Source organism: Mytilus galloprovincialis, unplaced genomic scaffold, assembly GCF_965363235.1.
Source record: "Mytilus galloprovincialis unplaced genomic scaffold, xbMytGall1.hap1.1 HAP1_SCAFFOLD_268, whole genome shotgun sequence".
Lineage (NCBI taxonomy): Eukaryota > Metazoa > Mollusca > Bivalvia > Mytilida > Mytilidae > Mytilus > Mytilus galloprovincialis.
In genome coordinates, this window is record NW_027468184.1 from 18012 (window position 1) to 32099 (window position 14088).

Below are 14088 nucleotides of genomic sequence, written 5' to 3' on the forward strand. Positions count from 1 at the left end.
GGTTCTTTTTTTATGCCCCATTTATGGGCATTATGTTTTCTGGTCTGTGCATTTGTTTGTCCGTCTGTCCCGCTTCAGGTTAAAGTTTTTGGGCGAGTTAATTTTGATGGGGTGAACTCCAATCAACTTGAAAACTTAGTACACATGTTCCTAATTATGATATGATCTTTCTAATTTTAATGCCAAATTAGAGATTTTACCCCATTTTCACAGTCCACTGAACATAGAAAATGATAGTGCAGATGGGGCATCTGTGTACTTAGGACACATTCTTTTTTAATTTCTAAGAAAAAAATAATGAAAAATTTGTGAATGTTCATAGCATAATAGTGGATTATTAAATATTGATGATAATCAGATTGCTGGAAATTTGGAAGTCAAATGGATAAAGAGCTAGGGTGTGTTAAATAACACCCAACATTTTGCCATGCAAACCTACGAACCTGTTACTATACATAAGGACAAATACATAGGTCACTAACATTGATTACGAAAATGTACCTAAACTGAAGTCACAATAGAAATAGTAGTCCGAAACTGACAGTGTTGAAACAAAACACAAAAAACTGTGATAAGCCCAAACAGGATACATATATACTACCAGTAACATACTGAATAACTGAAGAAGCCATTAAATGAAGACGCATTTGTCTTCCAGGACAGAAAACATTATTTGTACAGAAGAAGTATTTTATGATGTCACAATAAAAGGCCCTGCATGTGTCTTTTATTCTATATATTATCCCAATTTCTATGGGCATTATGTTTTTGGTCTGTATCTGTCCGTCTGTTAGCTTCAGGGTATAGTTTTTGGTCAAGGTAGTTTTTGTCGAGCCTGCAACTTGTGTTGCAGAAAGCTCGACATAGGGATAGTGATCCGGCGACTGCTACGGCAGTAGCAGCGTTAGCTCACTTCTTAAAAGCTTTATATTATAGAAGGTGGAAGACCTGGATGCTTCATACTTTGTATATAGATGCTTCGTGTTGCGAAGTTTCTGTCAGTCACATGTCCAATGTCCTTGACTTATTTTCATGGTTCAGTGACCACTTGAAAAAAAGTTCAATTTTTTTGTAATGTTGAATTCTCTCTTATTATAAGTAATAGGATAACTGTATTTGATATGTGCGTACCTTTCAAGGTCCTCATGTCTGTCAGACAGTTTTCACTTGACCTCAACCTCATTTCATGGATCAGTGAACAAGGTTAAGTTTTGGTGGTCAAGTCAATATCTCAGATACTATAAGCAATAGGGCTAGTGTATTTGGTGTATGGAATGATTGTAAGGTGTACCTATCTAGCGGGCAGATGTCATGTGACCTTGACCTCATTTTCACGGTTAAGTGGTCAAAGTTAAGTGTTTGAGTTTTGGTCTTTTTATCTAATACTATATGCCATAGGTCAACTATATTTGGTGTATGGAAATATTTTATGATCTTCATGTCAGTCGCACAGGTTTTATTTGACCGTAACCTCATTTTCACGGTTTATTGCACAGTGTTAAGTTTTTTGCGTTTTGGTCTATTTTTCTTAAACTATAAGTAATGGGTCAACTATATAATATGTTGTATAGAAGCATTGTTAGCTGTACATGTCTGCCTGGCATGGTTCATCTGACCTTGACCTCATTTTCAAGATTCATTGGTCTTTGTTTAGTTATCTTGGTTAATGTTAAGTTTATGTGACAGTTGTAATAAAGCTTAGCTTTATACTTAGGACTATCAACATAATATCAATGATTAGTTTAGAAGGCGAGACATTTCAGTGTGTGCACTCTTGTTGATGAAGTTGAAGACCAATCAACTTGGAACTTAGTACACATGTTCCCTTTGGTATGATCTTTCTCATTTTTATACGAGTGGGACATCTGTGTTCTAGTTACACATTCTTGGTATGTTTTTGTTGAGCCTGTGACGTTTGTCGCAGAAACCTCGACATGTGGATGGTGATCCCAGGTGCGCGGTTAAGTAGCTTCTTAAAAGGTCTGGATGCTTCATACTTTGTATAAAGATGCCTTATGTTATGAAGTTTCCGTCTGCCATTTGTCCTTGACCTCGTTTTCATGGTTGAGTAACTAGATTTAAAAAGTTTAAAACAAAAATGGTCATGTTAATTTCTTTCATTTTTCTTTTAATATGTAATTTATATGATAACTATATTGAGTATTTGCTTACCTTTCATGGTCCTCATGTCCGTCAGAAAGCCGTTTTCATTTGCTCTCAACCTCATTTCATGGATCAGTGAACAAGGTTATTAGATATACATGTAGGAAGTTGTGGTATGAGTTCCAATGAGACAACTCCATCCAAGTTACAATTTATAAAAGTAAATCATTATAGGTCAAGGTACGGCCTTCAAATAGGAGCCTTGTTTCACAACGAACAACAAATTATAAAGAACCCCAAAAATTACTAGGGGACAACCAACAGTTTAATCTATATAAAAACGAGAAAAACTAATGAACCACATAAACAGACGACAACCACTAAACATCAGATTCCTGATTTAGGACAGGTGCAAACAATTGCAGCGGTATTAATATGTTTGTTTGGTCAAGTCCATATATCAGATACTACAAGCTATTCTATGTCTACTATATTTGGTGGAAGGAATGGTTGTAATGTGTACATGTCCAACTGGCAGGTGTCATCTGACCTTGACCTCATTTTACGGTTCATTGCTCAATGTTGAGTTTTTGTGTTTTGGTCTGTTCATAAACTATAAGCAATGTGACAACTATATTTGTTGAATGGAAGTATTGTAAAGTGTGTATAGAAAGGTGTGGTAGGAGTGCCAATGAGTTAATTCTCCATGCAAGTCACAATTTGTAAAAGAATAACCATAAATATAACATCTACTCAATTTTGAAATCGTTGGAAATATAGTAATAATCTATCTAGTGGGGAAAGATATGTAAAAAAAAACCTGCCGTATGATCTCTGACCTTGCCGTGGTTGGTGGACTTAAACCACAGGAGACCATTCAATGTAGTAGGTAATACCAGCTTCGATCATAATTTTCTATTTGCATTCGTTCTTTTTTTCGTGTTTTTGCAATGGTGTTGTCAGCTTGTCTTTTTTTTATAATGTCCCTTTGGTTTCTCACGCCTTTCTTGTTTACAATTGTTTGTAAAATACATCTGTGCTGTACATAACCCTCTCCCTTATTTTATTTTTGGAATATTTGTAAACAGCATAGCCAATTGTTGCTCATTTAGTCATCTGTATATGTAGGATGGGGTGTTTTACCTATTTCTAATAGACGTTTTGTTTTTATAACTTTAACCCCCTTTTTCTCCGTTTGCATTAATTTTTACTTCTGTAAAGCAAAGCCATACAAAGAGCTTCATATTCAACTAAGTTTGACGTTAATGGTACACAAATTTCAAAACAAATCATTTATATATACTCTTTCACATCCAATAACAGAAGTTTGGCATTTACCTAGAATGACGAACACCTGACTATCAAAAGACGTGAAAAACACATTTTGTTCTCGACAAATTATTAAAGTTAAGATCTAAAAAACATCTTTAGGTGTTACTTGTAATGAATTAGATACAAAAAATTCAAATTTAGAATTTGAAATAGGTCAAGGTCACTTATTTAACAGCTCTTTGAAAACTTCAAATTTGCACCCTAGATGCAAAAAAGTCAACCTAAAGTCATTTTTGGGGGTAAAAATATAAAATAAGTTTTAAATGTATATACAAAAGATATATTTCTATAAATTAGTTGTTTTTATTTTGCTCCAAACGCATATATATGTAGAAGAAACCAGCTATCTAAAAGTGACTGTGCTTTTTTCTGAAATTTTTGCTTTGACCTTTGACCCTGGTTTAAAAAAAAACGTGACCACGGCAGACAACGACGACAACGATATTTCGATGAGGTTTGTTCTCCTCTTTTCAGTGATATAAAACATAGCCGTGTGTTATTCCGTTAAGGCAAATCGATAAAATTTGTTGATTGGGCACCCTACTAAAAGGTCAACTTTATTTGGTGTACTGAATAATTGTAATGTGTTTCTCGTTTGGTTTATATGAACTTGACCACATTTTCTTGGATCATATTAAGTTTATGTGATAATGTAGTAAAACTTTATATTTAGGACTATCAACATAATTATCAATTGGCAGTGAAGAAGTGGGGACATTTCAGTGCATGTGTGCACTCTTGTTTACAGTTTGTTCTTACTTTGTGCTATTACACAATTGTCCAAGATTGATATAGTTTGAGCACCCACAAATATGTCTAATTCCGCTAAATCTTTTATGTAAAATAGGAAAATGTAGAATGAGTGCCAATGAGACAACTCTGAATTCAAGTTACAATTTATAAAAGTAAACCATTTAGGTTAAGGTACAGTCTTCAACATGATGTCTAGGCTCACACCGAACAGCAAGCTATAAAGGGCCCCAAACAAATACTAGTGTAAAACCATTTAAACGAGAAAACCAACGGTATAATTTATGTAAAAACCAGAAACACTTATGAACAACATAAACAGACGACAACTACTGAACATCAGATTTCTGACTTAGGACAGATGAAAACTATTGCATCGGAATTAAATGTTTTAATGGTACCAAAGTTAACCTTCTCCCTTTTCTGAATCAATAGTATAACATCACAACATAGAAAAACACACAATAAAATATCAACTGGAATGGCTTTACTCAATAAGTTACACAAATTAACACACAATGAACGAATACATTTGATCTGTGATACAATTAAAATACATAGTTAATAAAACTATGATCAGGGATGAATAATTTGTCTGTCTCAAGTCAGGAGTCTGTAATTCAGTGTTTTGTGTTTGTTCATGTCTCTCGGGTTTGAATTACTATGAATTTGGGCGTTAGTTTTCTCATTTGAATTCCATGTTTCACACTTTTTCATATCGGGGCATTTTATATAACCTGTAAATTAATGGACCCTCTCTCTACCCCTCTTTTAACATTTTTTATCCTGCCACATTCTTTATGTGCTTGTCTAAAGTTAGAAACCTGTAGTGCAGTGGTTGTCGTTTGTTCATGTCTGTACAGTCGTACAAGTTTTTAGTTAGTAGGTTTTTTTTTTAAAAGGCCGATAGTTTTCTCTATTGAATTGTTTCCTAATTTTCATATCGGTGGCACTTTGCCAATTTACAGCTAACTAACAGTATGTGATATTCTTTAAACGTTGAAAGTCATACAGTTCCATATAATTCACAGCTTACACCCACGTCGTTTGTACTTTGGTGGGTATCTGAGTGCATGGTCTTATTGGCAATCATACCACATCTCTTAATTTTTACATATCTAAATAAAGTTCCTTTGAAGTCACTATAGACTTGGATCCTGGCTCACTGCTCGTCAAAAAGTCATGATTAGATTGGGTCAGGATACCAGGCTAGGAAGTCACAAACTTAATACCCCACTTGATGCTTTGTTTCCCGTTAACTTCTGATCGATATTTGAGACTATGTTATAGCAACTATACATGTAAGGACCCTTTATAGCTTGCTGTTCGGTGTGAGCTTAGGCTCCGCGTTGAAGACTGTATCTTGACCTGTAATGGTTTACTTTTATAAATTGTGACTTGGATGAAGAGTTGTCTCATTTGCACTCATACGACAATCTTCCTATATCAATGTACCTTTCTAAAAATGACAATAGAAGTATAGCTTCAGTGAAATAGAGATTGTATACAATTGAAAATGGAATTGGATACATGTCAAAGAGACAACAACCCAACCAAAGAGCAGACAACAGCCGAATGCCACCAATGGGCCTTCGAAAATCAGACTCTATAGCAAAGTTTAAAATCCATTTAAAAAGGTTAAATACCACAAATAAAGATGTACCAAAGCACTTTCTATATGGACCGAGGAAACTAAATATGATTTTAACACAATTCAGATGCTACTCATCTTTCTTGAACTATGACTTGTTTAGAGTCAATATAATTGCTGATCCATCTTGCTTTTGTGGATGTAACATTGAGACTGTACACCATTTCCTTTTCGACTGCTCTTTATATATACACCAGAGAGAAATTCTGATGAATAATCTAAGATGGCTTCCTGATGACCTTATATTAAATGTTAAGTTACTTACATCTGGTAATCTGAATCTCTCGTATGAACAAAATGTGAATATATTGTTATGTAGAAAATGTATTTACGGTACATCCACGTCGTCGTCGTCATCATCATCATCATCATCATCATCATCATCATCATCACCATCATCATCATCAATCATCATCATCATCATCATCATCATCATCATCATCATCATCATCATCATCATCATCATCATCATCATCATCATCACTCATCATCATCAATCATCATCATCATCATCATCATCATCATCATCATCATCATCATCATCATCATCATCATCATCATCATCATCATCATCATCATCATCATCATCATCATCATCATCATCATCATCATCATCATCATCATCATCATCATCATCATCATCATCATCATCATCATCATCATCATCATCATCATCATCATCATCATCATCATCATCATCATCATCATCATCATCATCATCATCATCATCATCATCATCAATGTTTACATCTATTTCTGTTTCATTTTTTTTCCTTCTCAATTGATAGACTCGTAAAATATTGTTTATTTTGATATTGCATGCTCATATTAATATTGTATTGTAAATTATTGTCATTCGGAGCGGACTTCATAAGTATGGCTTACTTGTGTCCAATCCATTTTACTTTGAGTAAATAAAATATGTTTAAACTAAACGAAGCAAGAAAATCCTGCACCAGGCCTAATGTGTTAATTCCCCAGCTGGATCCTTAAAAATTGTGTACTAATTCAGTGAAAATGGACGTCACACTAAACTCCAAAACATATAAATTGTTTGCACCTGTCCTAAGTCAGGAATCTGATGTTCAGTAGTTAAATTGTCGTCGGTTTATGTGATTCATAAGTGTTTCTCGTTTCTCGTTTTTTTTATATAGATCAGTAGACTGCTGTTTTTCCCGTTTGAATGGTTTTACATAAAAATATGTTATTTTGCTGGCATTACTGAGCCCGGTAAACGGAAGCCAGTTGAAAACTATTGTTTTATACACATATATCATTGGCGGATCCAGGGGGGTTCCGGGGGTTGGAACCCCCCTTTTTGGTCGCTCAATGCATTTAAATGGGGACATATAGTTGGACACCCCCTTTTTGTCCTGGGTTGGGACCCCCCCCCTTTTTAAAATGGCTGGGTTTCCACCCCCCCCTTTTTTTTTTGAATGGGAGCATATGGTTTTATCATATTTTAAACAGAGATGGGCAAAATAGGCACTAGCTGTCTATTTTTTTATATTTTAGGAAAGAATCTGGAAATTTATTTTTGCTTCTTCAATGAGGGCCGGACTTGAAAAAAAAAAGATGAAAAATTCAGTTGTTTTTTTGTATATTCATTAAATTCAGATTTGACAAGTTTTCCCTCAACTTTTAAGATCTTTTACATTCAAGCTTATTTCATTATTAGTTTATTTTAAAAATTGCCCATTTCATCTAATATTTTTTTTTTAGTGTTTTTTCTTTGTTAATTTTTTGTTCTTCAATTATTGCACAATTAGAAGAAATTAGCCTCTAGACGTTTCTATATTTCTTGCCGGTAGTTACATCAGGATCGTAGCAGCTACGTAACGGCTACGTAGCTTCTACGATATTGAACTCAAGCCAGATCAGATTGGTATAGAAAAATCGCTGACGGCTGGGGAAATCCTGTGGTCTAAATATAAAATCGCGGATGAATATATATGAGGCCAGTAAATCATTCTTTCCTTGTATAATAGAAATAATAATTATTCACTTGAAAATATATTAATATTAGGTATATTAACCAATTTAAAGGTAAAAAATAGACAAGGAAACATCATTGTATGCTTGAAAAAATGATATTTGATTAACTTTATCTTGCGGAAAGGTTTACCGGAAATGTACTACGGTTATGTTTACATCGTTGTCAACTTGTTGTGCAATGCTGCTGAGTTAGCAGGTTGGCTTAGAATATAAATTCGAATACAAAAATAATAAAGTTACAGGTAAGAAAGTAATAGAAAGCAAAGGACACCTAGCACACAACTAGGCCACTAAAACAGAAACAATGCCACGAGGAAGAGGCAGAGGACGTGGAAGGGGGCGTGGTGGACGAAGTGTCCGGGGAAGAAGTGGCGGCAGGCGACCTCAACAGCCAAAGGACGACAACGAAGTAAGAATAACAGAAGATTTGGACATAAGTAAAGACGTTAAGAAGTATTTTATTGGAAACGGATCTGTTGAACAACATTATAATGCTCAAAATGATAACAAACACAAATATGCAGCAGGGATGGTAGCTTTGATGAAAGATGGTGTGACCATTAATCAAAGTAAGTGTTCCATTATTTTTTGTAAAATTCTATAGATAGCAAATCCTTAACGACCCAAAACCAGACATAAAATGATTACCAGCTGACGCCCAGAGCAGTCATTGACTACCTTAATTTGTATATGTAAAAATTAAAGAAGATGCAGTGTGATTGCCAATGATGATTTTGAGTTGAGAAACAGTGCAGCCTTCAACGATGAGCAAAGCCCATACCACATTGTCAGCTATTTTTATATAATATATATTATGTGTTGATTATATATAATTAGATAGTTTAAATCTCCTGTTTCAGGGGAACCATGATTTCCAAAGTAATAAAAAATAATACTGGCCGAAGAAACGTTTGATGTTACAAAAACACACTTTAATTTAAATGGTATATTAAAGAACATGTATATGATGTTGAGATTTGAGTCAATTTTAGATACAATTTGCTCCATTAATTAGATTAGTCAGAGTGTGGCTTGTATACAAGTTTCTTGCATATAATTAGAAAAAAGTATCAACTTGACTCAAGATAGAAAAAAAAACAAAAAAAAACAAAAATACTTGATGTCAACTCTGTCTGTTCTGTTGCAACAATAGTTTTGTTGGAAAATCATGTATAGTTGTACACAGTTTTATGATTTGAAAAATATCTATTTGAATTAATATAATCCCAAAACTGAAGTACTGACTAGAAGTGGCAAGTGAGGGCACATTACAGAGCAGACTGGTATTACCATTTACTGACATTACATGTGACTTGTTACTTTTTTTCCAGATGCCAGAGTAAGAGGTTTAACAGCTGCATGGGCTAGACATGATTTTGATATGGCTAATGCCTTGTTATCAAATAGGGAAAATTTTGGACTGCCAGAAATTTTGAAGGCACTAGAGTTACTTGATGCAGGGAGACAAGTCAGAATTCTTGAGAAGAGGATGAAAATGCTTCAGGTCTCAAAGAACAAGGTGAAAACAAAGACCATTGGCAAGTTGAAGTCTGATATTGACAACCTAAATGCCAAGAAGTCACCAGTAAGTGTTTTCATATTTTTTTTTTATCATAAAAATAGATATATTGTAGTTAAGTATGGCGTCCATTGTCACTGAACTAGAATACACTTTTGTTTAGGGGCCAGCAGAAGCACACCTCCTGTACAGGAGTTTCTCGCTGCATTGAAGACCCAATGGTGGCCATCAGCTGTTGTCTGCTCTTTGGTTGGGTTATTGTCTCTTTGACACATTCCCCATTTCCATTCTCAATTTTATATACATGTACTAAAGATAAATTCAACCATATATATGTAAATTCAACCATATATATATATATATATATATATATATATATATATATATATATATGTATATATATATGGTTTCAATTGTGTGGATTAAAATTTTGAAGTAAATTTTACAGTTACTAAGATCCTATAGAAGAAATGGAAACTTTATAAAAAATGCTAAAATTTTACAGATAAAAACATTAATATTTTAAAGACACAGTTTTTCTCTAAAAGTTTACTTTATACTAATGATTAGAAAATACAAATGTTTGAGATAAAAGTTACAATTGCCAATGAGACAGCATTCCACCAAAGAAAAAATACAAGCTAAGGATGTGAATCACTACATTATAACTCAGTACAGCCCTTAACAATAAGTAAAACATACTCCGTAAAATAGGCTAGGAGAAAAAAATGTGATACAATGTAAAAGCCTGATTTATACTACAATGTATAACAATTATGGAAGACAGCAAACAATATTGACAACTACGGGCCACGCTATGGGCACATCAATTACATACATGTACTCTTGACTTGAGAAATGCTATAAATAGAAAATGTGAATGGGTTAAATTAAATTGTACAGTGCATACATTATATAATATTTTAAATATTATTTTGCATATTAGATTTTACATATACATGTACTTTTAACATGTACATGTAGTACTTGATACTTTATTAAAGACTCCTAGACTACTCTGAAATTTACTAATCTGGAGTAAATACTATTTAAGCATACATGTATATATATAACTTTTTATTATAATAATAGTTATTATATATCTGATATATTGAATGTAAATAATTTCAGTTTGGATCAGCTAGTGGGGCAGTATGTAAACACATTAGGCAGTGGACCAGAACATTTACAAAGGAAGAACTAGAATTTTTCACAATTTTCCTGCCCAAAGAACCATGGAAGAAATTAGCTGACATTTGTCATTTCCACCCCGAAAAAGTAAGATTATATATATACAAATGTATAACCATAGAAACTGTCCAGAAATGGAAGTGTTTAGAAATTAGATAGCTTATGATTATTCACATTCATTACCGACTTTACAACCAAAAATACTTTTTTGAAAATGGGAGATAATTTTTGATTTATAGCAAGGCAGGTAACTTTTGCTTAACTATGACAACTTGAATAGATAATGAATTCATAAGTCATTCCAACCATTTAAAACTACATTCATATAAGATTCATGAAAATTTTAAAATTAGTTATTAGGAAATAATTTCTGGTTATATGCAAAATTTACATGCACATGTCAAAAAATGATTTTTAAAATTAAAAAAGGGAGATAATTCATGGATTTTAAAAAAATGTTACATCTTGGAAAATTGGATAAGCCCAGGAGTAATCAAATTGGCCTGGGCATATGATTTTGTTTATGGAATGAGTATAAATGATGAGTTCAGTGATATTTTTGGTCAGACTAATTTTTAGGGACAACACTAAATTAGAATTTATTTTATTGTTAATATAATGATAAGGTCATATTTATTACATTTGTATAAGCAAAAAGTGACATATGGCAGAGATAAATTAGTTATTATTAGATTCCACGCTTCACTCTTTTAACCTCTATCCCTGGAATAAAAAGAATGTTCATACAATATAAATAACTATCACAAAATAAGTTCTCTTTAAATTTAAAGTTAAAAATAAGCAACTATTCTTAAATTAAACAAACTCTTTTGCTTATTTCAGGATTTCCCTAACCTTCCTTGGTTCCTGAGATTCTGCTATGGAGATGACCCTCCATCAGACACCATGGCTTACCAGTGTAAAGCTCTATCAGCAGATAATATCAATGAAATAGTAAAGGAATATCCTGTACCCTTTAGTCAGGTCAAACAATTTAAAGATAAGCTGACCAGTGAAACCAAGGGTAGAATTGCAGAGTATGAAACAAAAATAGATACAGTTTTATGGTAAGATATCACTGTGTACAATTTCAATCATTGAAGTTGAAGTCAAAGCGATAGGTAAAACAAGAAAACCTGACAACATGTTAATTGATATGCGCCTTCAAAGTCAGTAAAGTTGATAATGGATTTTATTATTTGTTTGTATGGATTTTTTGATGGTTCATTTAAGCATTTGATGTTGTTCAGTGTTGTCATTAAGGCAGCTCTGGAAGGGGTTCATATTATAAAAGAGAATGATGGGTAAAGAATAAAGAAAAATAGGCAAAAACAAAAAAGGAATAGAAACCCTTCATTCAGACACTTTCAATATATATGCCACTTCAAAAAACTTCAAAAGAATCTTTATCAGGTAGTAAAATGTTATATTTCGACATTGAAAAAATATATACATGTATATGCTCTAATCAATCCTGCTATCACATTATATATTCTTTTTATATGTTTAAAATTCAATATGTTTAAAGTCATATCTTGTTTCTTATAACAGGTGGTATGAAGATTTACAGTGTGCAGAAGTAGATAAATTGCTAGATGAAAGAATATCTAGGGGAGAAAAGATAAATCTGCCAGATGGAAAGTTTATAGAGAGAATGTTGACCATTCAGGGCATTAGAAAAGGGGACCAATCAAAAGCTCCCTTTTATAGACACCTGTTACCAATTGGTCAGGAGAGATTAGATGCTATGAGGTAATAACTGATAGTTATAATTACAGAAGGTTAACACATTACAAATATACAATTACCAATAAGGGTGTAGATCTTGGTTCAGGGAGATAACTCTTTAAATTAGTAATATGTTTGTAAAAGTCAAGTTTCTTCAATGAATTTTAAGCATTTACCTGAAACAGATTGGAAATAATCTATGTATCCAAGAAGCTTAGAACATATTTATGAAAATGGCTGACACAAACATACTGATGATTTTAAGAGTTATTTCCCTTAACCTAGGTCTACCTCCTTAAGTAATGACAATTTTGATATTTAATTACTATAGGTTTGTTGCATACAACTACAGTTTATAGATAATAAAAGAAAATATATTTAATACCGTTCCAAATACAGGGAATAAGAGCATCTGTGACCACCATTGAGGGTCATAAAGATTTGTGCTTGGGAGAGTGTGAAATTAAATGTGAAAACAATAATTTATGAAATTATTTGACAACTCATTAGTAATAGTGTATTAAATAGCAGTCAGTGGCTTTAAGGATGTACTAAGGTGAGGTTAGGTGAAAATTAATAAATTAAGAAGTTAAAATTGATACTATAAGCTGGTAGAGCATCAATTAAGGATTAAAACAAGCTAAAAATATTGATAGGTCATGGACCTTCTTTTCGAGATATTTGAGATTTAAAATGTGGTGGGAAAAGGCTGACTCAGACTTTTACCTTATATTTGCATTGGTATTATTGGGTCTCAAAACAAAAGACAGAAAATCAAGAATCTTCTAAAATTTTGGTAATTGACCATTCATGAGCTAATAAGTCTTATATGAAAAAATAGATGGGTGAAATGGGGCAAAATATTTTACATTGTATTGTATGGAAAAACACCAAGGAGTCCGAACATTTGACACAGATTCCAAAACCTCACCTAAGTACATCCTTAAGCACGTGCACACAGTAACATGAAATAAAAATGACAAACTGATTTCACTGAAAAAATGATATCACAACATTTTTTGTAGTGGCTTGTTCCCAAATGCATTTAGTGGTATACACTTATTTAAGTATCAGCATTTATATTCTATTTTGTAGTTTACCATTGGATTCACCCATAGCAGTAATTGGTGATGCCTCTGCCTCTATGCAGGTGGCAATTAAAACAAGTTCAATTATAGCCGGACTTCTCAGTGCAATAACACAAGCTAAATTGTCATTTTTCAACACAAAAGTCATCACACCAGATAAAAACCCAGAGAGTATAGAAGAAGTAAGTTCATTGGGTTATATAGTTGTCTCCCCTGTTGCCAGGGTGAAATTATTATTTTTAGACTTAACACATTGTGTCACATGTTACCTGGCCATAAAACATCTGATTTTTTTTTTTTTGAAATTCAGAGAATTCTGACACTAACATTTGCCCAAACATTTAGTGCAAAAATTTAAGGAAAAAATCTGTTATATTGACTTAAAAATGCAACTTACAAATTTGATAAGTACTGTACATTCAGAAATTATTGCATGCATTTTTTGTTGTAATTTTTGAGAAATCTACATACAAGGAACATATAAACATGTATGCATCAGATGTCAAACTGTTAGTTCTTATTATTGCATTACTGACATGCACGCAGTCTCATTTTTATACAACTGCAACATTTTTGCCATCGTATATTGGTATCACATCGTCATCGTCATCTGAAGACGGATGGTTTCCAGATAATAACTTTAGTATAAGTAAATAGAAATCAATTAGATTTTAACACAATGTTTATAACCACAAAAGGAAGCTTGGGATTAATTTTGGGGGTTATGGTCC

The 14088-nt window shown here is 32.9% G+C and overlaps 1 protein-coding gene across 1 annotated transcript; it reads left to right on the forward strand.

Moving 5' to 3' along the window:
• Positions 1-7975: 7975 nt before the first annotated feature.
• On the forward strand, positions 7976-13692 carry LOC143061270 (uncharacterized). The gene is made up of 6 exons (XM_076233713.1): positions 7976-8400; positions 9163-9416; positions 10482-10628; positions 11385-11608; positions 12093-12293; positions 13365-13692. The coding sequence occupies exons 1-6, from the start codon at positions 8136-8138 to the stop codon at positions 13675-13677; spliced, it is 1404 nt and encodes a 467-aa protein (XP_076089828.1). The 5' UTR covers positions 7976-8135; the 3' UTR covers positions 13678-13692.
• The last annotated feature ends 396 nt before the right edge of the window (positions 13693-14088 follow it).

Coding starts and splice junctions, on each gene's coding strand:
- LOC143061270 (XM_076233713.1), top strand. CDS start 8,136: ATGCCACGAGGAAGAGGCAGAGGACGTGGAAGGGGGCGTGGTGGACGA. Junction 8,401..9,162: donor TGGTGTGACCATTAATCAAA/GTAAGTGTTCCA, acceptor CTTTTTTTCCAG/ATGCCAGAGTAAGAGGTTTA. Junction 11,609..12,092: donor AAAATAGATACAGTTTTATG/GTAAGATATCAC, acceptor TTCTTATAACAG/GTGGTATGAAGATTTACAGT.